Source organism: Neovison vison, chromosome 12, assembly GCF_020171115.1.
Source record: "Neovison vison isolate M4711 chromosome 12, ASM_NN_V1, whole genome shotgun sequence".
Taxonomy (NCBI): Eukaryota; Metazoa; Chordata; class Mammalia; order Carnivora; family Mustelidae; genus Neogale; species Neogale vison.
In genome coordinates this window covers 68801604-68824980 of record NC_058102.1, presented here as the reverse complement: position 1 = coordinate 68824980, position 23377 = coordinate 68801604, and the positions used below count along the sequence as shown (strand labels likewise).

The window sequence follows — 23377 nt, the reverse complement described above, 5'->3', positions numbered from 1 at the left end:
CTTCCTAAGGAGAGGGCACAAAAGTTCCTCTCTGATTTTCCCCTCTTCCTGATTCACATACAAGAACATTTATATTTTGCCATTAGATCCTGATCACTTAACTTCTATTTCTCAGATACCCATTCTTGAAAATATGGTGATGTTAGGGGAGTTGCAAAGAGGATATTTAATATACTACATATATATAATATTTAACATAATAAATATTAATATTAAATAAATTTTAAAATATTAAATTTAAATGTATGGGTTTGGTTACATTTGGCCACATCTCAAGTGCTCATTGGTAGTTGCTGTATTGGTCAGTGCTGCTTAGAGGCTTGCTCTTCAAAGCATGTAGCTCAGGGCACGCTTGTTAAAAATTCAGAATCTCTGTTGTGAAAGTATCTCCAGATAGTGCCAGTGCACATGGAAGCTTGAGCAGAGCTACTTTAGAATGGAACAGTTCTATAAGCAGAGAAAGCTGAGGTTTCAAGAACTTACATGATTTCTATTCTATGCCACTAACAATAGTCAAGAGGTAAAATTTCCACCAAAATTTTGAAAATCAAGAATTTCTCATTCCATAAAAGTAGAAGGTTATTAACCTCTGATTTTTCAGTATTATAGTATTTGGATTCATTCTGACCCTTAAAAAGGATACAGTTGGAAATTGTGTTGCCTTTGATATTATTTATGGGAAACAGTAATTTATGATAGTCATTGCTAGTAATTCTCGTTGGGAAGTATCTCATAATCAAACTAACATATCTCTAGTGCCCCCTACACTCAAAGTAAGTGAAGGAAACAACCACTCACTTCTGGTATCTCTTCCTACCCCTACCAGTCTTCAGACACACTCAGCCTGGGTGAGGCCTTGCCTCTTTTTCCTCTAGTGCAGTAAAGGGAAAAAGAACATCCATTCAAATCACAGGATGCCTCTCTGTGCTTTTTGAGCTTTCTAGCTGTCCAAATTTGATCTCCTTTCTTTAAGGATCTTCAGTTCTCATACCTGTCTTTGCCAAGGACTTAAGAACCCCACACCGAAAATCTTGTGGGAATCTTGCTTTCCTCATGCTCTAACATGTATCTCAATGATGAATCCCATGAAAAGTTAGTTTACCAAAAGCAAAAACTTCTCTGAATCTCATGGACCAAATGACTATTAATTTTTGCAGTCATCTGTGAAGTCATTAAGGAAATTTAATTGTGAACACTTAAAGCAAGATTGCCGTAAACACTGGGATGGACAAAAACTAGTATTTTACTGATTAAAGTTTACAGATAGATTTATTTCATCAGGTGCATAGTGTGTTCCTAACAGAGGAAAGCATCATCTTAAAGAGGACAGACTAAAGACCCTGTGTCCTTAATTTGCTTATTTTTTGGCCTGTGCCCCAAAGCAGAAATGACCTCTTTTTAGCCCACTGTGGCAACATTGACTGGGTTTGCTAATGGTGTTCTTGGGAAAGCACGATCACACATCCAGCCCCTAAAGCAGATGGACTATCACCGGGATGTCTTTAGAGGGCCAAGAGTGACTCTTCAAATAAAAAGACAAATTTTAACTTCCATCTAGGACAAAGAACAAGAACTGGAGCAGTTGACTAAAGAGCTACGGCAAGTCAACCTCCAGCAGTTTATCCAACAGACGGGGACAAAAGTTACTGTTTTGCCCGCGGAGCCCATTGAAGTAGAGGCCTCACACGCAGACATAGAAAGGGGTAAGGTGTTGAGAATTCTGCTCTCTTTACTTTATTCCCACTGGTTAGCTTTGAAGGAACTACTTGTATTCATTTAAAATGTTAGCCTACTGTTCAAAGCCTAGGCCACTTAAAAAATGGCATGCTTCGTGCTTCTGGGAAAAATCAATAATATCTAGGTTGTTGATTTACATAGGTGGGCATGTAATCCCCAGATCTTACATCATTTGTTTTAACTGCTTCTTTAAGAAACCTTTTCCAGATGTATGAGCCATTGTCTGTTGAGTTTTATTAGCTTCTGTTCCTTATGCCCCTTCTTCCTCTCCTAAAAGTCTTTATTATTTTTTTTCCAATTTATTTATTTTCAGAAAAACATTATTCATTATTTTTTCACCACACCCAGTGCTCCTTGCAAGCCGTGCCCTCTATAATACCCACCACCTGGTACCCCAACCTCCCCCCCCCCCGCCTAAAAGTCTTTATTATTAATCTGTGCTGATATTTAAAAGATGTGTATCATCTGAACAACCAAGATAGAGAAAGAGAATGCTCACCTTTTTAAAAAGGTATTGAAATCACTGAAAACTATTTGTGTCAACAGAGAGGGTCAAGAAGAGTTTTCTCTTATCCCAGACCCCATGGGGAGCAAGTTCTACAGTTTGCTCTTTGGCTCTTGAGGGCAGGAAAAGTTCTAGTTTTTCGTGTTCTATCTACTTCAGGTTGCTGAGTACACCAAATGGTTTTCTTTGTTTTCTGTGTAGAGGCACCCTTCCAGTCTGGGTCCCTGAAGCGACCTGGTCCATCTCGGCAGCTCCCCAGTAATCTTCGTATTCTGCAGAATCCTATCTCGTCTGGTTTCAATCCTGAGGGCATCTACGTATAACGTTATCTGTCTTTAGGAAAGAGACCCGATAAAGGTACCAAGGACAGTAAGAACTCCTTCTTTGATTTGTGCCAATGATGAACAGAGGATCTATTTCACAAGCCACCGTCTCTTTTTTCTGTCCTAAATTGCATACCACTCGGAGCCATACCCTGTGCACTGATGCTAAAGAACAAAGAAACTGTGTTTTCACACACATCGACAGTGTTGACGTGTTTGTCCAGCAGCTGTAATGCAAAGCCTTCATTTTTATTTGTAGCATTTTGAGAGAGTTAGGAAGTATTCTGCTGTGCGTATACGTAAATAAAACCATGACTTAAGAGCGAAGAGAAATATATGACTGACTTAGTTTAATTTATTCCATATAATCGATTAGTGGGTGAATGTTGTTGTTTTCATATTTTTTGTGATGACTTATCCTGTGACTGAGTTACATTCTGAATTGTGTGACTAGGACTGTGCACGCCACCAGTGTCCATCCGTACTGCTGGCCTGCAGCTCTGCGAGTGCCATAGGGAGCTCCAGCGTCTGCCCTAACTCCAGAGGAACCCACTTGTGTTTAGCTTGTGTACCTCTCCTAGCCATTGCCTCATTAGACAAAATAATTCAGGTTTTAGTTTTCATCTGGACTCGGATCTTTTCTTTACAGTATTTCCAGCATATGAATGACCACATATCCAGAAGAGTAAATTGTAGGTTTAAAAGATTTGCAGTACTTCAGACACTTTAAACAGAAGTGTAGTTGTTAAATCATCTGTCCAAACAGGCATGGGGTTTCCTAATAAATTATGTGTTTTGTTCCTGCCCTGCCTTAATCGTTTTAATCTCATGGATTCTCAGAGTCGCCATAATACGTAAGTAAGAGATATCTGGTTGATCTGCTTCAGAAAGGTTACTTTAAGTGATAGATCTTTAAACTAACCCACTTAGGTATGTATAGTCTGTTGGTGTAAGCACCCATGGGTAAGTTCCTGCTTACACATAATTTCCTCTGTACTTTATAGATTGTCGCCATTTCTCCAATCACTTAGATAGAAAGTACATTGGAGTTAGATATTTTTTACAAAGGAAATAAAGTTAAATTTTTTTTTTCATTTCTGAGCTTGGCTTTTACAGGATATGAGTCTCCCAATTGTACCTCTATTTTCTTATTTATTTATAAAACCAAAAATGAGTTGACACCTCTCCCTTGAGTAGGGACTTAACTGAGATTCACAAGTAGTATCTGGATGGATGTGGTCAGATCCCATTTTGCCATTTTTACACTCCCTCTGATCAAAATTTGGTACAACATAAGTAAGACCTTAACCTGAAATTTAAAGTAGTTTTTAATTCTGAGGAAACTGTATTCTCTGTATTACTTTCATGCAACAAAGTAAAAGTGGATTAGTATATTAATGCCATGGTAACAATAAAAAGATGTAAGTTTTATCTTATGCATGAGGGCAACTTTGGATGTTTTAACACATTTGACTTATTTAAGTGAATGCTGAGAATGCTGCATTTAGGTTTCCAATGAAAAATTTTAAGAATGGCTATGAAAATATATAGAAGCTTCTAGAAAACTGAAGGTAATAATGCAGAGTTGCCTTTTCTAGTCCAGCTAAATGGCAGACCTCAACTAAAGATAGTATTTTCTTTGGGTTCTTGGAGTTATCGAATTGACCTTGCCATGATACTATTTTGCAAATAACTTGAGGAATAATTTATTCTTACCTACATAACCACAACTTATACAGATTTGTTCTCAATTTATAATAGTTATTTCATATCTATATATATTTAAAAATTAGAATTAAAAATAAGATACTTTATAGATTTTGTGATGGTAATGATTTATGTATGCCCAAAATATGCCTTATTTTTAAAGGGTTCCATCCTATACTAAGAGTCATTTTGTTATTGTTGTTCAGAGAAATTAAGATCTTATTCACAAAGAAAAACATTTTTATATATCGATCACATTCTATTTAAATCAAAATGTTAAACTGAAGATATATTAAACATTGCAGTTTTTAATTGCAAAGATGCCTTGGTATGCCATAAAAAACACAAAGTCAATGTCCAACTTAATTGTTGTAAATTATTATCAACATTAATCTAATAACTTTAAGACTGGCAGCGTTGTGACAACTTCCTCTGAATTTACAAATGCCAAATAATCTTTATGGACCTAATTACAGATAGAAATACTATTTCCTAGAGGCGAAGAATATACAAATGTGAATTTGATAAATATATTGAGCAGCTATACTTTTTAATCAGTCACATTACTTCTGAAAGAACATCTCTAAGAAATATTTTCTAAGTCTTTTTAAAATAGAAGAAAGAAAACTCGTTTCCCTTAGAACATCTTAAAAATAATATAGTCTATTCCTATTGTGAACACAGAGGAGTTAGATTAAATGCCACATCTTTTGGATACATTTCAGGGCTGGGGAGGCAGGGCAAGAACAGTGGGCAATGATATATAAAAATACCAAATATAAAATTTTGCATCTGGGGGAATATTCAGGTTCTAAATACTAAACTAGATTAAAGGGTTTTTTAGTTGTTGTTATTATTATTATTATTCTGCAGGTTGTTTCATTATAATTTCCTTTAAGTATTAACTACATTAGAAGAGAATTTTTTTTTTCTTACCAAGGAATGATTTGAAATAGCATTGTGTCTAGCATCCTCAGAGAATGATCCATAGTGGGTTTCCTCAGTTTTTTTTTTTTTTCTATGAGCTTTTTTTTTTTTTCAATGAGTGTTTTGATTTATTAGCATGATTTTTGTCCTGATGCGCAGGGAATTTATATGTGGGACTTTGGTTGGTATTAATAGGAATTACCCATTTAAGTCCCTCAGTCATTCCTGAAGTAATCAACAATTCCCATAGTTCAAATTAATCACAAAATTGAGCTAAAACAGCAAAAATACAGAATTTATGGTGTGAAATGTGATTATTAATAGTGTTTACGAAAAACAAATAAAGAACTTGCTTCCAGAGCATAAATAAATTTTGTACCTGCATTAAAAGGACATTTTCTTTGTGAATAAGAGAAAAATGGTCTTTAGAGTAAAGAAACTACATTTAAAGCCATTTCTGTGAACATCTCTCCAAGTTAGAACTATAATAACAGATTGTGGCAATGATATGGAAAAGGCAAAAACTCTTGATTTCAGGTGTGCAAAGGATGTGGGCAGATGGGCATTTCCCTGTGTGCATTGCCTTTGAAAAATTGGGCCTTAATTTATATGTAGATAACAATGCTGTATTCCCATCCCTCTTCTACCTAAAGTTGTCTTTATTAATCTCTATTGTATTAAAATTTAGCTCATAAGTATTACTTTTATATTATGTCCATTTTTTTGCATGTTTATACTATTTGCTACAGTATTTTTAAGTTTTGGGTGAAGGCCATCAGCTGTGTGGAGGAGACAAAACAATCACTATTTATTCAGTATTGCTGCTTTACATTTCCAGAATAAGCTTTCGATGCCCAGACACTTGACTGCTTGAAAGCTGCAGGAGCTCTATTCCAATGCATTTTATATATTTTTAGAAACCAAATAAATGCAGATAACTATTTAGTATACTAATTATATTAAACCAGCAGAAATATAAAGGCAATAAAGTATATACATATATATATGGGGGGAGGGAAAGATTAAAAAATAGGTTTACAGCCAGACATGGTGATAGCCCTAAATATATTTCCAATCTGTCTTTCTTTATTGACCCAAGGAGGATTTGAGTTGCTGCAGCTTTAAACAGAAAATTGCCACATTCACTACTGTGGACACATAAATATGCTTTTAGTACTGCTTTGCTTATGTACCAATAAAATATCTGTAATATGTATTATATGTAATTATTCTTTTTTCAACTTTCATTTCAAAATGTATATTTTCTGATTATTATCATGAGCTGTAAAACAAAGGATTGATATCTGATATTCTCCCAAGTAATAAATTTTCAGGATTCATTGGGACTTTGTAGTTGCTGGTTTGTGTTTTATGTGTTTAATATTTTAAAAATCTGTTTATTTTCTTTAAAAGATGCCAAAGAGGAAAGGTCTGCATATCAGTGACATAAAATTACATTTCTTTAAAAGTAATGTTAATTATTATAACTTAAGAATTATCTATTGCTAAGAAAAAAAGGTAGCTGTTTTGGGGCACCTGGTTGGCTTAGTCAGTTAAGCGTCCGACTTGATTTCCACTCAGGTCATGATCTCAGCGTCATGAGATGGAGCCCAGCCACAAGCTCTGTGCTGGGTGTGGGCTTGCTTTAGATTCTTGCTCTCCCACTCCTTTCCCCTTCCCCCCACCACACACACGTGCTCTCTCTCACTTTCTCTCTCAAATAAATATTTTTTTTAAAAAGAAGCTGTTTTATCCAAGTGAAATGGAATCAAGAAATTAATGCCTCCCTTTTATTTCAAAAGCAGAAGGAAACATTGTGTCCTAATGAACCTCTATATTCTCAGGTTTCTTTAAAACCACAAGTGAGGGGGAACGATTCGGGTCCTACTAAGTGCCAGGTACAATGGGAGATACACTTACCTATCTAGGGAACTTCTTCCAAATCATACAACTAATAAGTAGCTTACAGAGCCCTTGAATATAGATCTTCCAGATACGAAATACTTACCGATATTCCATGATAAACGGCATAAGCTTTACAATGCCTAGTTTCTGTTTTTAATGTGGAAGTAATGTGAAAGTACATAAATTATCATTTTCTTATTTTGTGCAAGTTAGATCTTGATCAGGAAATCATACATATGAATAACAGTATGTTATAAAAACAATGATAAATTATTAACAAAATTAGGCAAAATATGTTATTCTTTGTCCAAGTTTGGGGGGACTTTTAAAATTTTAATTATCCTGTCCTCCTCTAAAGCATTTTTTCTTAATGGTAGAGCAAGAAATAAACTTCTGTTCACTTGACTCTTCACCTGCCACCCATGTCACATATTTGTGCTGTGTCTTAGGAAGGGCCTCCCTAAGGCCTTTAAGAAGGGCCAGCAGAGTCCTATAAAACAGGCACAAACTTGCAGGAAACGTTCACTGCTTTCTGTAGACATTCAGTGAGCCTTTACTGTTGGCCAGACATTGTGCTGAAATTAACATGATTTGCGTTGCAGCTCAGGAAGGTTACGGTCTGATGATCACCCTTATAGGAACAGGATAGAGGGCCATGGAAACACACCAGAAGAGCTCCACCCCAATCCAGAGTGTTGGCAAACTCTGGAGAAGGGAATGTAAACTGGGGAGGGATATCTGGCACAGACTAAAAGATGGCAAGTTGTGAAGCCTGTGGGCCTGTGACCAGACAGTGAAAAGGTCAGGAAGGCTCAAAGAGAAGGTAGGCCTTGTGGAGGGCTCTTGTTACTATGGTAAGTAAGGAGTTTATCCATAGAGCTACAGAGGAGTTTCCATGCCACAAGGAAATGAAATGAAATGAAATTTCCACATGGAAATGAAATGATCAGACTAGCATCTTAAGATCTTTCTTGCTGCCATTGTGGTGAACTGACTGGAGAAGGGTCAAGACTAGAGACAAAGACCACCGAAGAGGTGTGCAGGAATCCAGGCCAGAGATAATAGTAACTGGAACTAAGAAAGTAAGTAGCTGGCATTTATTCAGTAATGAATGTGTATTGAGCACCTACCTTGTGCCAGAAGGAGAGAACCAAACCAGGGTATAGACATCCTAGGTAAACAGTAGCAAAAGAATATCATGTTTAAATGGTGGAGACAGAATAAAAGAATCCAAGAATCTCCAGGTGTTTGACAGCTATCCAAAGCCCCAAATGGCTGATAGTGACGGTGCTGCTTCTTAATGATGAGTAGTCACAGATACTCTGTTCTGTGTGCTCAGGGCAAAAGACTGGGAGAGGAAGAAAGGAAGAGAGAACCAAGACCTAAAGAATACAAGGGGTCAAGGGCCTCCCCCTTGTATAGAGTCCCTGCAGTCTTTTCTGCAAGGAAGGTATGGATTTGGGCAAAAGCTCTCTGCAGCGCCAGATTTAACCATCAGTCTCTTCATCTGGAATGTCAGAATCCTGTTTTCCCAGCATTGTATTTGGCTTTCTGTTCTCTATAGGCCACTTAATTCATCTGCCATGAGGATGTGTCCAAGATGTTAGAACCAGAATGAAAGGCAGTGGAGAGGGTGGACAATACAAAGTCATCTCTGTGCCAAGCCAGTATTTACAAATTTTCTGCAACTGCTAGCAGTGCGAAAATCAAATGAACGATCAGAATACTGAAGTGCAAAATAGGGACACCTGGGTGGCTCAGTTGGTTAAGCGTCTGACTTGATTTCGGCTCAGGTCATGATCTCATGGTAGTGAGATGGAGCCCACAGCAGATGCTCTGCACTGGGCGTGGAACCTGCTTAACATTCTCTCCTTTTCCCTCTGCCCCTCCCCACCATGCGTGCACAGAGGCACAAACACTCTTTCTCTCTCTCTCAAAAAAAAAAAAAAAAAAAAATCATAGACACTTTAAACAAAGAACACAGCTAAAATGCCATGTGCCAACAGATAGCATGGAAATGGAGGCTGGAAAGAGCAGAAAGAACGTTCACCAGGAGCCTCCCACTCAGTCCAGAGTGACAGTCGTGGCTGTCACTAAGCTATGATCTACTTCCATAACTTCCCTACTAAACCCAGCCTGCATCAGAATCTTCAAGGACTTACCATCCTGGGTCACCCCGATAGGCTAAAAAGTTCTCCCCTTTATTAGGCCAAAATAGATTTCCAACTATCCTTAAGACCCTACAGAAGAAGACAATTAGTAACTGGAACTAAGTTACTCATCCATATGACAGGTCAGATATTGAAGGCATCTACTACCTCTCCTACGGTTCTCTTTCCCAACGCCCAGTTCTTTCAAATAGTATAATTTCCAGTCTCCTCTCTCTTGAACGTGTTGCAGACACTCTTGAATGTGGCAGCCCGAACTATTCACAAAATTCCGTTGGAGATTTGACCAGGTCAACATGGAGGAACTTGACTCGTCTTTATGCAGTCTAAAACCTAATGGGGTGATTTATTTTACTGGTTAGTTTTTGTGAACCTCAGCTCACTATTAAATCATTGAACTGATTAAGAGTTCACTAAAATCCTATCTTTTTCACACTTTCTGCTGTCAGTGAAATCTTTCCTAACCTGTATGTGTGTGGTTGAGTTTTAGGGTGCATGAGCAGAATTTTAATTTATCAAAATTCCTGTCATCTCTGAACACTTGGAAGTTAATAAATTCCAAAAGGAAGACGGGAGCCTTGAGTTCAAGCCCCGCATTACACTCCATGCCCAGCATGGGGGAAAAAAAAATGTTTAAAATCTGAATTTAATTACTCTTAATCTTTTCCAAATTTAAATTCATAGGTAAAACGTCCTTCTATGAATAGACTTTACAATTGATCTACTCTCTTTTCTAAAATAGCAGTTAAAGGAATATTTTTATATATAAAGATGCTTTATTTTACTAGACATCTCTCTCAAATTTAATGCAGCTTTCTAACCTAAAAATATGTTTTTCAGTTCAAGATATTAAACAAAAACCAGCCTTTTTTGGGTTCTTTATCATATGTCAATAAGTATAATAACCTATGTTTATGAAAAGGATCTGTAAATTGAGGTGCAGGGACAAATCCTAGGAAAGGTTTTGGAGGCACATCGTATAGAGACTCCTAATATAGATATTTGGGGAGTTGTAGACAAGTAGAATGTGCAGTAAGGTGAGGAGCAAGTGATAGGAGAAGGGGCCATGCTGTGAAGTACTTTGAATTTCATCAGGTAGGTAGTGGAAAACCAAATGAATTCAAAGGAGTCTTAGATCAGACTTGATTTTTAGAAAGCTCGCTGTGACAATGTTGCAGTGATTGCGCTGCTGTGGGAAGAGATGGGTACTGAGGACACCCTGCAAGGCAGCTGTGATAGATCTGCATCAATGTTAACATCTATGAACACCGTCCTCATCTTCCATCCCCTCCAAATTCTCCTTTAATAAGTAGCAATGACAACTCTTCGCCTTGTGTCATCATTTGGCCCTGAACACATGTCTAGCATAGCCCATGAAGAACCCCAGGTGGACCTAAATGGATAATTCCTAGACTCTGCCATACAAGAACAGATATGGAGAGATTACTGAAATAATGGCACGGAAATGTGCAATGACGTGGATGGATCTAGAGAGTATTATGCTGAGTGACTAGGTCTGTCAGGGAAAGACAAATACCACATGATTTCACTCATGTGGAATTTAGAAAACAAAGCAGAAGAACATAGGGGAAAGGAAAAGGAAATAAAATAAAATGAAAACAGAGAAAGGGGCAAACGATAAGAGACTCTCAACTCTAAGAAACAAACTGAGCAGGCGCTTGGGTGGCTTAGTGGGTTGGGCCTCTGCCTTCAGCCCAGGTCATGATCTCAGGGTCCTGGGATCAAGCCCCACATCGGACTCTCTGCTCAGCAGGGAGCCTGCTTCTCCCCCATCTCTCTCTGCCTACTTGTGATCTCTCTCTGTCAAATAAATAAATAAAATCTTAAAAAAAAAACAAAAAAAACTGAGGGCTGCTGGAGGGGAGGGGATGGGTGAGGTGGGGTAATTGGGTGGTGGGTATTAAGGAAGGCACATGATAGAATGAGCATTGGGTGTTATATGCAACTGATGAATCACTATGTTCTACCATACTAATTAAAAAAAAAAAAATGGCACAGAAAAAATTCCAAAGCCTGTCATCTGGTTTAAGGTCCAGTCAGGTTGATACATAAAAATCAACCATCACAGATGTATGTACATATATGTGTATGTGTATATGTGTATCTATCTATGTGTATCTATCTATCTATCTATCTACATATAGGTATATGTATGTATATAAATATGTGCCTTGTTACATATCCAGTATTCTAATATATACAATATCAGCCAAATGAAAACCATTCTTATTGAATACAACTATATACAAATGCTCCAGTATGAGACTCAAGTAAACTCCTGGAATTGCTATCTGACCACATCCCTCTTGCCAAGAACTCTGACACCAAATAAACTTATGAGCTTCAGAGAAAACAGAAGATCAACTCTTTACGGGGTCGTCTCCGAGCAAACACTCATGGATGGCTTCCCTCTTCGATGTGCTTAATGGAACTTTAAATGGAGCCACCAAATGGAAGCCACCAAATGGAAGGTAAGTTCTTGAAAATCTGTCTTATAGGAACCAGTTCCTGTCTAACCATAAGCAGCTCGCTGCCTTGACAGTTCCTTTTATGATACAAGCAAATGTGAGAGAATGCTTCCAAACCAGATTTTTGCTTTTTTCCATTTGCAATGGCCTCAAAGTGATAGCCTCAATTTTGCCAAATCAACAAACATTCAGCATGTTTTGGGGGTGCATTTAGGGCACTGGGAAGCTGGTGGACATTGAACTGAAATTCTACCTCTTCGTGATATCTTTCTGCAAGTGGGATCCACCAGGAAGGAGCTACAGTGAGTAAAGTGTTGTCCTGCCAAGAAGCCGGTAGTATCCACACTGAGACACCCAAGAGGTATTTGAATATGCAGGTCTGAAGCTTGAGTAGGAAACAAAGCTGAAGATGAACAGAGAGAAACTGTCTTCACTCAGGCAATGGTTTACAATGCAGGAGAAAGCCCCCTTAAGTACATATGGATGTATTTTTACATGACGAAGAGACAAGTGTTCTCAGAAAGATTGGCATCTGGTACTCAGCACAGTCAGACGTGCAGCAGGCTCAGTGTCCCCAGGGGCCGGTTACAAGTGTACAGTCTCTGCCCCCACTCTGGGTTTAGGGAGTTGGAATTGGTGAGATGCTGCAGTTTTCACAGGCACATTCAACTGGAGAAGGGCTGGAGTCCTCCAAGAGGACTGTAGGTGGGAGGCCAACAGCCAGGAGACCAGAGAGGGAAGGAGGCCACGAGAATTTAGAAGCCAAAGATGTCAGAAGGGCCCTTGTCAACAAGCAGGTGGATGGAACACTCTTCGAAACAGAGTTCCACTTAGGTTACATAACGGGGCGATAAGAGAATGAAAGTGACCCATGTCTTTTAGTTTTTAGTGTTTTTTTTTTTAACTTTTATTTATTTATTTGACAGAGAGCACAAGCAGGCAGAGAGGCAGGCAGAGAGAGAGAGGAGGAAGCAGGCTCCCTGCTGAGCAGAGAGCCCAGTGTGGGACCCTGGGATCATGACCTGAGCAGAGGGCAGAGGCTTTAACCCACTGAGCCACCCAGGTGCCCCAGTTTTTAGTGTTTTTGTTTTTGTTTTTAGGAACTCCAGATTTTCTAGAGCGTATTAACTGCATCACCCTTCTCTGCTCCTCTGAACTCCATGCTCCAAAAGGAGAAACAGCCATTAAGTATCCACACATCTGGGCTCTTCTTAGCTCTTAGGATGGCAAATTGCTTTTTGTATTTGGGTGATTTCAGCTAAGTGAAGAGAATTTTGAGGTGGGAGTCAGTCGTCCCACAAACAATCTTTATGGTTTAACAATAATAGTACAGCCAACCGAGTAGGCGGGCTTGGACCTGAGGAGTGAGGGTTGAGTCGGGGAGTAACCCAACAGCTGGAGATGAGATTTCCTGGGACTGAACATCATCTCTGTCTCATAACAGCCATATGACCTTGGTCAAGGCATATGACTCTCTCTGGGCCTCATTGTAAAATGAAGAGCTAAGAAGAGATGATTTCTAACTCTCTTCAGCTCTAACCCCCACAATCAATGACATGTAACAAAGAATAAATGTAGAAAAGTCTGAAAGTCACAAAAATTAATAACATGAGGGGGACCTGGATGGCTCAGTGGGTTAAGCAGCTGCCTTCGGCTCAGGTCATGATCCCAGGGTTCTGGGATCGAGCCCCTCGTCAGGCTCCCTCTCAGTAAGGAGTCTGCTTCTCCCTCTGCCTCTGCTTGCTACTCCCCCTGCTTATGCTCTCTCTCTCTTTCTCTGTCAAATACATAAATAAAATAAAATATTTTTTAAAAGGAACATGAATCACGAATACAGCAGCAACTAAACTTGTCAAGTCAATTTAATCTTTTTGAAGTTTGTTACTGAACATTGTCCACCATATGGACCGCCAGGGAAGACAGAATTATTAAGTAATGAGACTGAAAAGAGTCTGCTCCCACACCCTCACCACAGACTGTCCTCCTTGTATGTCAGGCTGCCTGTTGCTCTTAAAGATTGATTCTGCATGAAGAGTCTCTTGTGTTACCGGTCCTCACATCTGCCCTACTGGGTTTAGCTAAACACTTGACCTAACATTTCCCCTTTCCTCCCCCCACCCCACTCCTTAGGCTCACCTGTTATATACTAATAACATCCTTTACTTACTTTTTTAAAAAGATTTTATTTATTTATGAGAGAGTGGGTACGGGTAGGGGGAGGACCAGAAGGAGAGAGAGAGAGGAAGAGTCCATGCTGAGTTCAGAGCCTGACATGGGCTTGATCCCAGGACCCCAAGATCCTGACCTGATCCAAAAGCCAGAGTCAGATGCTTAAGCAGCCGAGCCACTCAAGTGCTCCAGCATCTTTTGTTTTCTATCACGGCAGTGATCATAACTACAGAGGGGTTTGTCTGATTATTTAATGTTATCTTTACTACACTGTAAGCCCCACAGGACAGGGACCCTGTCTGTTTTGTCCCCCCTCCCCCATTTCCAGCACCTGCTATAGGTCCTGGCACATGATAGGCATTCAATAAGTATTAACCGAATGAAAAGGTGAATGAATGAATTTCTTCTTGCGTATGAGAAGACCGAGTCTCATTGGCCAAGTCGAATCACTAAAAAGAGCGATAACACAAACATAGATCTGTTCTCCCCAGCTCCACAGTAACCTTGTCCTCCACTCAGGAGGGCGTTGTCATCCCTCTCCTGGACTTTGGTCTCCGGGCAGAGGCACAGGTGCGGGAGGAAGTCATTTGGGAGAAGCAGGTACACAGCTGAGGGTATGTTGCCGTCCACCTGCTCCCCCATCACTTGCCCTTCCTCAGAGCGCTTGCCAGTGCTCAGGAGACACTTGATGAACATGAACTCAGCACCCACCTGAAGAAAGTCTGCCCGCTTGCTGAAGGACTCAGCATACACCCCCACCCTCACTTCGGGGAGCCTAATGAGATATCCAGAACCATGACCTCTCATGTCTCATTCACCTTCATCTACATCACGGAGTCCAAGTTGGAAAAACATGGTATTGTATTTCTTCAGTACACTTGATTTGGGATCACTTCTCATTCCTAACGCAGCAGTTTTCTCTCTGGCCCAGATACCTGGGTGACATAAGCTGAGGTCAGCCCTCCCTCCACCATGCCAAGCTGTAGGTCCATTTCCAGAGCCCAGGTGTCCTTTGTTCCATTCCTCTCTCTTGCCCAGAGCTACACTCCACAACATGTCCACTCCATCTGCTGGATCTGCCTACCACCCCATCTCTCTTCCAGACCCACAGCTCCCTCTCCCTGAATTATTTCCTCAAACTCCATGAGGCGATAATACTTTTAGTTTAAGATAAGCAGAAGAAACACATTCTGGCTACAGAGAAAATTAGCTTAACTGCCTTTCTTCACCTTAGAATACCATCAAAGCAAATTCTTCAAAATCTGAATGGCCCAAAGTACTTTCTAATGAGTCTTTTGCTTGTTTGTTCCGTTTATCACAACTCAGAGAAAATACATTCTCAGCCTCTGTTGACAGTTGTTTGATGAAGAAAGGTAACAAACTTTCCCCAAACCAGCCTGCAGGGCAGAGGATGTGTGTGGAATCAAAGTTTGCCCGCCTGGGGCGCTCAGCCTGAAGCCTCACCACCGGGCGTTCTTGGGTTTTCTCTCAAAACCTGACAGAGAAGGTGCTCCCCTTCCAGGGTGACGCACTGCGCCACAGCGGCGCCTTCTTCCTGCCTGGTCCTCCGGTGCCCTCTGCAGGAGGACTCGACTCTGGCTCTGTTGTCTCCAGAGCGCCTTCTAAAGTCCTTACAAAGCTGGAGTTTTTTGGTTTGGGGAGGCAGTGCCTATTACCTGTAATTACCCCCACAAATTCCCATCTGTTTAAAGTTGGAGGCTTGTTTTCATACAACTGAATTTCACTTTAAAAAAAAAATTCTACCTACATTGAGAAACTCAGGTGGTTGGAGGAGTTTCAAACTGGGGAAGCAGGGGTGAGTTCTGATACAGACATTAACGTTCTGATTTTAATTTACTTCAAAATTGGCATATAAAACCAATTACCTTTTGAGTTTTCCTTTGTTCTGGGTCTTTACCCTATATTTTTTTAGTCTGTACTTTGAGTGATACTTCATAATGCAGTAATAATATTTGGAGCAGGCTGAGCTGAAGAGCACAGTTTGTAGGTAGAAAAGAACGAGGTTCTAGGCCTAATTTACTATTATTTTACTGTGTGGCCTTGAAAAGCCAATTCATTCCTCTGGGCTTTAGTGTTCTCTTTTGTAAAATTAAATGGCTGAGCAAGATGATTTCCAGGATTTCTTCCAGCTCTGAAAACTTGTCACCTTATGCTTATACCTGGGTCACCCTTCTGTGCTAATACTTATCGCTTTTATTTCCTACTTTATCTCTTATGCCTTTTAATGGCCATGTTTAGGCTATGTTGCATTAGCTATATTCTTTTAAACAGACACGGATGATTTTACGTACATATTTTTCAAGAAAAACAATGACATGGTCATTGTGGCCATGTTTATATATATACATATATTTTAAGATTTTATTTACTTATTTGCAGACAGAGATCACAAGTAGGCAGAGCAGTAGGCAGAAAGAGAGAGGGAGATGCAGGCTCCCTGCTGAGCAGAGAGCTCGATGTGGGGCTCGATCCCAGGACCCTGAGATCATGACCTGAGCTAAAGGCAGAGGCTTAACTTCTGTTTTATATTTTAAAAACAGATTGTTTTCTTTTACTCTTCCCTTCCCAAATCATTTTTTTAAGACCAAATTATTTTTATTTAGATGTTTCTTCACTGTGCAGATTCTTCAGTTTCTAGTGTCAGTCTTTTCACCAGGGATAATAGTTAATGATCTTTATCACCCACCAAAAAAACATTTATTGAGTGCCTACTGTGAGTCAGGCATTCCCCTATGTGCTACAAATATACAGACAAACCCTGGACCTTGTAAACTGAGACTAAGAGAAAATATTCCTACACGCCTGGAAGTTAACATGTTGCTGCCTACCCCCTCACTGTTCCTGCTGTGTCCCGAAACTGACTTCCAGGATATCATACGGAAAATCTACTTATGTGGACAAATCATCTACAGCAGAGGAACATGATCTTCACACATGAAATATGGCTTCTGTTGTGTACATGTAGCAAATGAATTTAATTCTTACAAATTGCCTCAGCTTCCTTATCTGTAAAATAAAAATATTTTGTTTGTGGACTTGGGACAGGGGTTGGGCTGCATGATTCTAAGATTCATTCTGACTTTTACAGGTCTGTGGTTTCTATTTTAAGTTCAATTATACAGCGATTTCAATAATGAAGACTCAGGACTGTACTTCATAAAGACTAGCAGAAATGAAGTAAAATCCATGGAATCTTCCATTGTAAGAAAACTTCCATTTTAGGAAAGCATGCATTGTAGAAAAACTAAATACATGTCTAGCCAAGTCTATTTATCTATGGTGGTGGACTAATTGATCAGCCTACAAGATCAACGGAATAAAAACTCACTTTAACACAGGGCATCTATACTGAAAAATAAATCTCATATCTGGCTGATTGTGAAAATCATTATTATCTTTCAAAGCAAAGGGGAAATAAACAGAGTTGAAAGTATTCTTCACCAGAAGGCCTGCCCTATAAGAAATGTTCAAGGAAGTCTTTGGGGCAGAAAGAGAATGATACAAGTTGGAAATGTGGATCTCCACAAAGGAATAAAGAGCTTTCCGTGGATACAAATTTCATTAGCTGATATTCCAGTCTCTTCCAGACCAGAGGCAGCAAATGAAGAAATGGAGAGTAGAAGGTCTGGTGGAAACAGATACACACAGCATTCAGCAAAGGAATTCAGCTGATAACCCTACACCCAGAGAAGAAAACAAGAAAAAGAAAATTTATTGGAGGAGGGGGAGAAACAGGGGAGAAGAAGGAATAATTTTAAAATTCTAAAAAATTTAAAATTTAAAATTCTAATAAGTTAATGTCAATTTGTGTTGGTGACCAAGAAAAAAAAATCAAATTCAAGATACCCTGTAAGAAGGCAAGAAACATGAGATAGGTCTATGAGAGAATTTTGTCTAAATGGAGTAAAATGTAATTTCATTACTAGACTAATAAATTTTTTTAAAATTGGACCTTGTGCCATTTTCTGATAATTTTGTGGCTACTGTTGGGCCCAGGTTGGCAGAAACTCTGTCTTCTCTCTCTGGGTGCCCTCTTCTGTTTGCCTTCAGGGCACATGCTCTAAGAACAGTCCTCACGCAACACATGCATTTGATTGAATTGTTGATATAGTCATTTCTAGATTTTCCACTAAAATTCAGTCCTTCTGCCAGGCAGATTTGGCTACTCCTTTTGAAAGCTTAAGCTGAAAAAACCCTAGCACTTGTCTATCTTTCAATACTATGAGGTTTTTTTTTTGTTGTTGTTGTTGTTTTTTAAGATTTTATTTATTTATTTGACAGAGAGAGATCACAAGTAGGCAGAGAGGCAGGCAAAGAAGTCGGGGGTAAGCAGGATCCCCACTGAGCAGAGGGACCCCATGAGATCATGACCTGAGCCAAAGGCAGAGGCTTAACCCACTGAGCCACCCAGGCGCCCCAAGACTATGAAGTTTTAAAAGCGAATTAATTTTGCTCGTCCCATGTTTATGCTGAGGAGTCGGGAAGCCTTTTTCTGATTGCTTTAGGGCAAATATCTTTCTTGTCTCTCAGATGTAGTGCGCATTCTCTCATGATTCCTACATTAGTAATCTTCATCCTCACTTTGAAACTATGGCTCTGAGTGCAAACCTGAGTGCAAATCACAGCGCTCCAGAGGTCACTGCCCTGGCACCTGGCTCGATCCCCATCTTAGCTGTCCCTTACACAAGTACCTGTTAGCCAGTGGCTGTGTACTAAAGTCCCCTCCACATTCTTCCATAGTCTAAATTATGCCTTCCCATGCAGAACTGATGGAAGTCCAAACAAAAAAAACAGATTGTCCTTGAGAGGTCATCCTTTTCTTTTATCATAACTTTTTCCCCTGCAGATAGAAGGCAACGATGTTCTAAGAAACACAAATGCCAAGAAAACCTACTATATCCTTTCTTCCTCATGTTACTCAGCCAACCACTTACTGGGCATATTTGGCATAGAAGAAAAAGGAAAGATAGGACAACCCATAGTCCCTTTTTCTTTCAGTCCTTATTTACTCATCAGTAAGCCAAAGGCAGAAAGTGTTGGTTGAATATGCATGAATCAGAAAGTGAAATCAAAACAGCAGAAGCACTTTTGTTCAGTATTTCCACTGCTCTGGGAAGAACAAAATACACAGGCAAATGTGAGGTACAAAATTTACATTGTATAATTTCAGTACAAGTTATACAAGTTATACTCGCACTTAATATAATTATATTTGTTCTTATAGTTGCAGTTACAATTTGCATTGCAGAATATAAAGATGAATGATAAAATCCATTCTAGTAATTCAAATTTTAAATTTTTCTTTACTTTAGAATGACAATAGTAAATTTAAAAAACACCATAACAAGTCAAGAGAGAAGTTGAAGAAAGGAGAAGGTACTTTAGTACCTTTAGTGGCACCCTTTCCCTGATTTTTAAACCAGGGATCCCACATTTTCATTTAGCATGAGCACAGCAAATTATGTACCAAGCTATGAGGTAGGAAAAGCAGAAAATGATGATGAGAAAGTAAAACTTGAAGCAGTGACAGGAAATCATTTAAATGACTATTTCTTCAGGTAATTACAAGAAAAGAGTGTTGGGGCGCCTGGGGGGCTCAGTGGGTTAAGCCTCTGCCTTCAGTTCAGGTCATGATCTCAGGTCCTGGGATCGAGCCCCACATCAGGCTCTCTGCTCCGCGGGGAGCCTGCTTCCCCTCCTCTCTGCCTGCCTCTCTGCCTCCTTGTGATCTCTGTATTTTAAATAAATAAAATCTTTTAAAATAAAAAAGAGTGTTATAACTATTAATTCCAAGAGAATGATATACTAAAAATCTCTCAGTTATCTGCATCATTTAAACAAAGCATCTTTATTTCCGAGGCATTAGTCAACCTAGTGTCTGCAGTAACAAGAAATGGTACACTAGGGGGCAGCAGCTACCATCCATCAGCCCTCTGGGGCTCTAAAACCCAGGATCACAGAGATTCCTTATTTAACAAACCCTGAGGAAATGAAAAGATACTGACTACCTAAGAAGTCTGCTGTTTATATTCATTTGCTCTGCTGCATTGTTCCAGAAAGACGATGGGCTGCCTACTCCAAGGACATGAGCTATTTGTCAAAAATGAAGTAGCAGTGAACGAGTTTTCTGCTCACACTCTATGACACATTTCTTTTTTATTTATTTTTCTTTTTTCTTTCTTTTCTTTTTTTTTAATGTTATGTTAGTCACCATACAGAAGCGCTTTGGTGGCTCAGTCTGCTGAGCATCCTCCTTCAGCTCAGGTCGTGATCTCTGGGTCCTGGCATAGAGGCTCATGTTGGGATTTCTGTTGAGCAGGGAGTCTGCTTCTTCCTCTCTCTCTCTGCCCCTTCCCCCACTCATTCTCTCTCTCTCAAATAAATAAATAAAATCTTTAAAAATATAGTCTAAAAAAAAAGCCATGGTCTAAAAGATCATATTATTTTTCAAAGGTTTTATATTTTATTGACTTAGTTGTGAGAGAGAGCACAAGCCAGGAGAAGAGTCAGAGGGAGAAGCAGATGCCCCACTGAGCTGAGAGTGGGGCTCCATCCCAGGACCTGGGGATCAGGACCTGAGCCAAAGGCAGACGCTTAACCAACTGAGCCACCCAGGCATCCCTGAAAGGTCATTTTAAACTTGGATTCCCTGAACAACCTAGTAGCCATTGGTCATCTTTATCTCCTTCGGATTTGATCAAAAGGAACAATTCATTTCACTGAGGCTGCTTAGCAGCTATCAAGTTGATACCAATTTTGTAAATCATGAAAAGTGTGCAGATTTCAGAGGAAAACTGCCAAGTCAAAGGATTAGAAAACCATTTACAAAATCCACACTCAGTCACTCGACTTGGCTGGAATTGTCGAAGAATCAAAATGTGCTGAACAGAACAAGAATCTAGAGGTTCATATTTTAAAGGAGATAATTTGCAAAGATCACTACATTTACCAAGGTATGGAAAGCTACTGAGTCCGCATGAAGGTGAGACTGGCAAAGCCCTACAGATGAGCTGGCTCAAACATAGCTTGCGATATTATATTCAGTTGCTCCTACAAGATTTCCAAAATAAAAATTTTGTAAAAAGTGGAGCAAAAGTTCTATGAAACAGGGTGCCTGAGTGGCTCAGTGGGTTGAGCCTTTGCCTTCAGCTCAGGTCATGATCTCAGGGTCTTGGGATCAAGCCCTGCATCAGGCTCTCTGCTCAGCATGGACCCTGCTATCTCCTCTCCCTCTGCCTGCCTCTCTGCCTACTTGTGATCTCTGTCAAATAAATAAATAAAATCTTTAAAACAAAAAGAAAGAAAGAAAGAAAGAAAGAAAGAAAGAAAGAAAGAAAGAAAGAAGGAAAGAAAGAAGGAAAGAAAGAAAGTTCTATGAAGCAATATGTTAAGAAACCACTGTTATGAATTTGACTCTTTGGAAAGGATTAAGAAAATGTAACTTTTATCCCAGCTTATTACAAACCTCTAGGATGGTGCTTCTCAAAAGAGGCAGTTCTATCCACTAGAGGCATTTGGACATTTACAGGGGTGTTTCTGGTGGTCCCAGTGGTTAGAGGCACTACTTTCATTTACTATGGTGGAGAGCCAGGGACATTGCATAGGGCATCCCCCCAAATTGGAAAAGTAATCTCAAATGTCTCTCACAACTTTTAATGCCCTGCCTTAAATTTACAGGTGAAAAACTTTGTTTCTTAGAAACTAAGTCTCTTTTACATAATAAGCACAGATTAATTGCAGCCTGGTTTTCGTAAAATTCAGTGTTCCAGGAATATAACTACCAGGTAGGTCCAGGGAAGATCAAGCTTTATTTCATTCAGAACTTGACCAAGACTTGTGACCGCCTCTGAGGAGTGTGTCACCACCAGCAGCTGGTGGGCCAAGTCACCAACAGAACACACCGAGAAGAGTCTGCTTATAGCTCTTGATTCCTGGTGGTTCTAAGTGTACATTTAAATATACCTTTTTAGTCTTTATTCAAAATGTTAACTATAAAAAGAAGAATCAAGTTGAAGGGTTTTTTTCGTCTCTCTTAAATTCCAGCATATTCATAATCATTGTGGGCATCTGACGACTTCATCGTGCTTCTCAGCATATCCATAACTGTACGTTCCTATACCTCAGTGTCTGTTGCTTTCCTCTCATTTCTCCTTCATATGCAGTTAAGGCATTATATGTATGTGTCGTAAAATGGGCTTCAGGTCTCCTAGGTTTATTCCAATCAACAACTTTTTTCTGACTAATAAGTTTTAAGTAGATAGCTGTGAGTTGAACATTCTTAAATGATATGGATATAAATACAGCAATGTCAAAAGTACTTATTAATTATTTCATTCATTAAGTATTACCAAGTAGTGAGGTATTAGTAAACAGAGAGTGTCTAAATAAAACCAAAATCATTACTACCCTAAAGAAAATCTCTTTCTGGAAATAAACCAACGAACAGGGATTTAACAAGGATATTACAAAAGGTGGCAAAGCAATTGACTGGGTGAAATTCTCAACCAGATATTTTGGAAGCATTTAATTTGTATCCAACCATTATAGACAGGTTAGGTGTCCTGTCTATAATGGGACCAATCCCAATAAGCCAAATTGGCATAGAAATGCAAAATAAAAAAAAAGCTAAATCTTTTTTAAAAATCACATTATGAGAGATAAAGCAACTTTTAAGAAAAAATTAAAATATGATAAATGAAATGGTGAGAGACTCTCATTATATTTCACCCAAATACACATTTTTTTTTAAGAATCAGGATTACATGACTGTGAAATTAGTGTACTTTTTAAAGCTCTTTTATATGGCTAGAATCAAACTCTTTACTGTAAATTTAGTAATGGAAAGAAATAGTCCTCTGCACTTATTAGAAACAAATGTTGCTGTGGGTTTGTTTTCCTCTGGCTGCTTGCTAAAATCAAGTATGGAATAGCCAAAGGCAAAACAGGCTAGGGAAGGGTGGCGATGTGACTAGGAGCAGGTCGCCTGACTTCTCAGTGCCTGGGTTTCCTTATATGGTAGCACCATATTAAATGAATTAGTTCATATTGTGTGTTCAGAATGGGGCCCAGTATTTATAGTCAGAGGCACATAGCGAACAGTGTTAACATATCTCTTTTCCAAACCAGAAACATGCAGGCTGCTGGTGGGAACAATTGCCCAACTTAGGGAGGGCTGTCTTGACCCAACTAGGCAGTCACATGACTTGCTTGGTACTTCATGGCTCCAGATGTGAGAGATGCCAAACAATCACAACATAATTAAGAGGGTTTGACAGCCTGGTAGCCTTAGGGCATTCCTGACGAAGCTGTATTCAGTCATTCAAGTTAGGAAAATGGAAAATTTGTGTGGATTTAGGTATTGGAGTTTGTTACTCAGCAACAGATTGACGTTCCTGAAGAAATTCTGAATTAGCTCATGAGTAAAGC

At 39.3% G+C, this 23377-nt stretch overlaps 1 protein-coding gene across 2 annotated transcripts in view; it reads left to right on the top strand.

The window, feature by feature from the left end:
- The window catches only part of RASSF8 (Ras association domain family member 8), a 136784-nt gene extending 130239 nt beyond the window's left edge, over positions 1–6545 (top strand). For both annotated transcript variants that reach the window (XM_044228396.1, XM_044228397.1), the window contains 2 exons: positions 1559–1703; positions 2444–6545. In XM_044228396.1, the coding sequence (XP_044084331.1) occupies positions 1559–1703; positions 2444–2565 (267 nt within the window). In that variant the 3' untranslated portion in view covers positions 2566–6545. The remainder of the gene's footprint in view (positions 1–1558; positions 1704–2443) is intronic.
- Positions 6546–23377: the final 16832 nt, after the last annotated feature.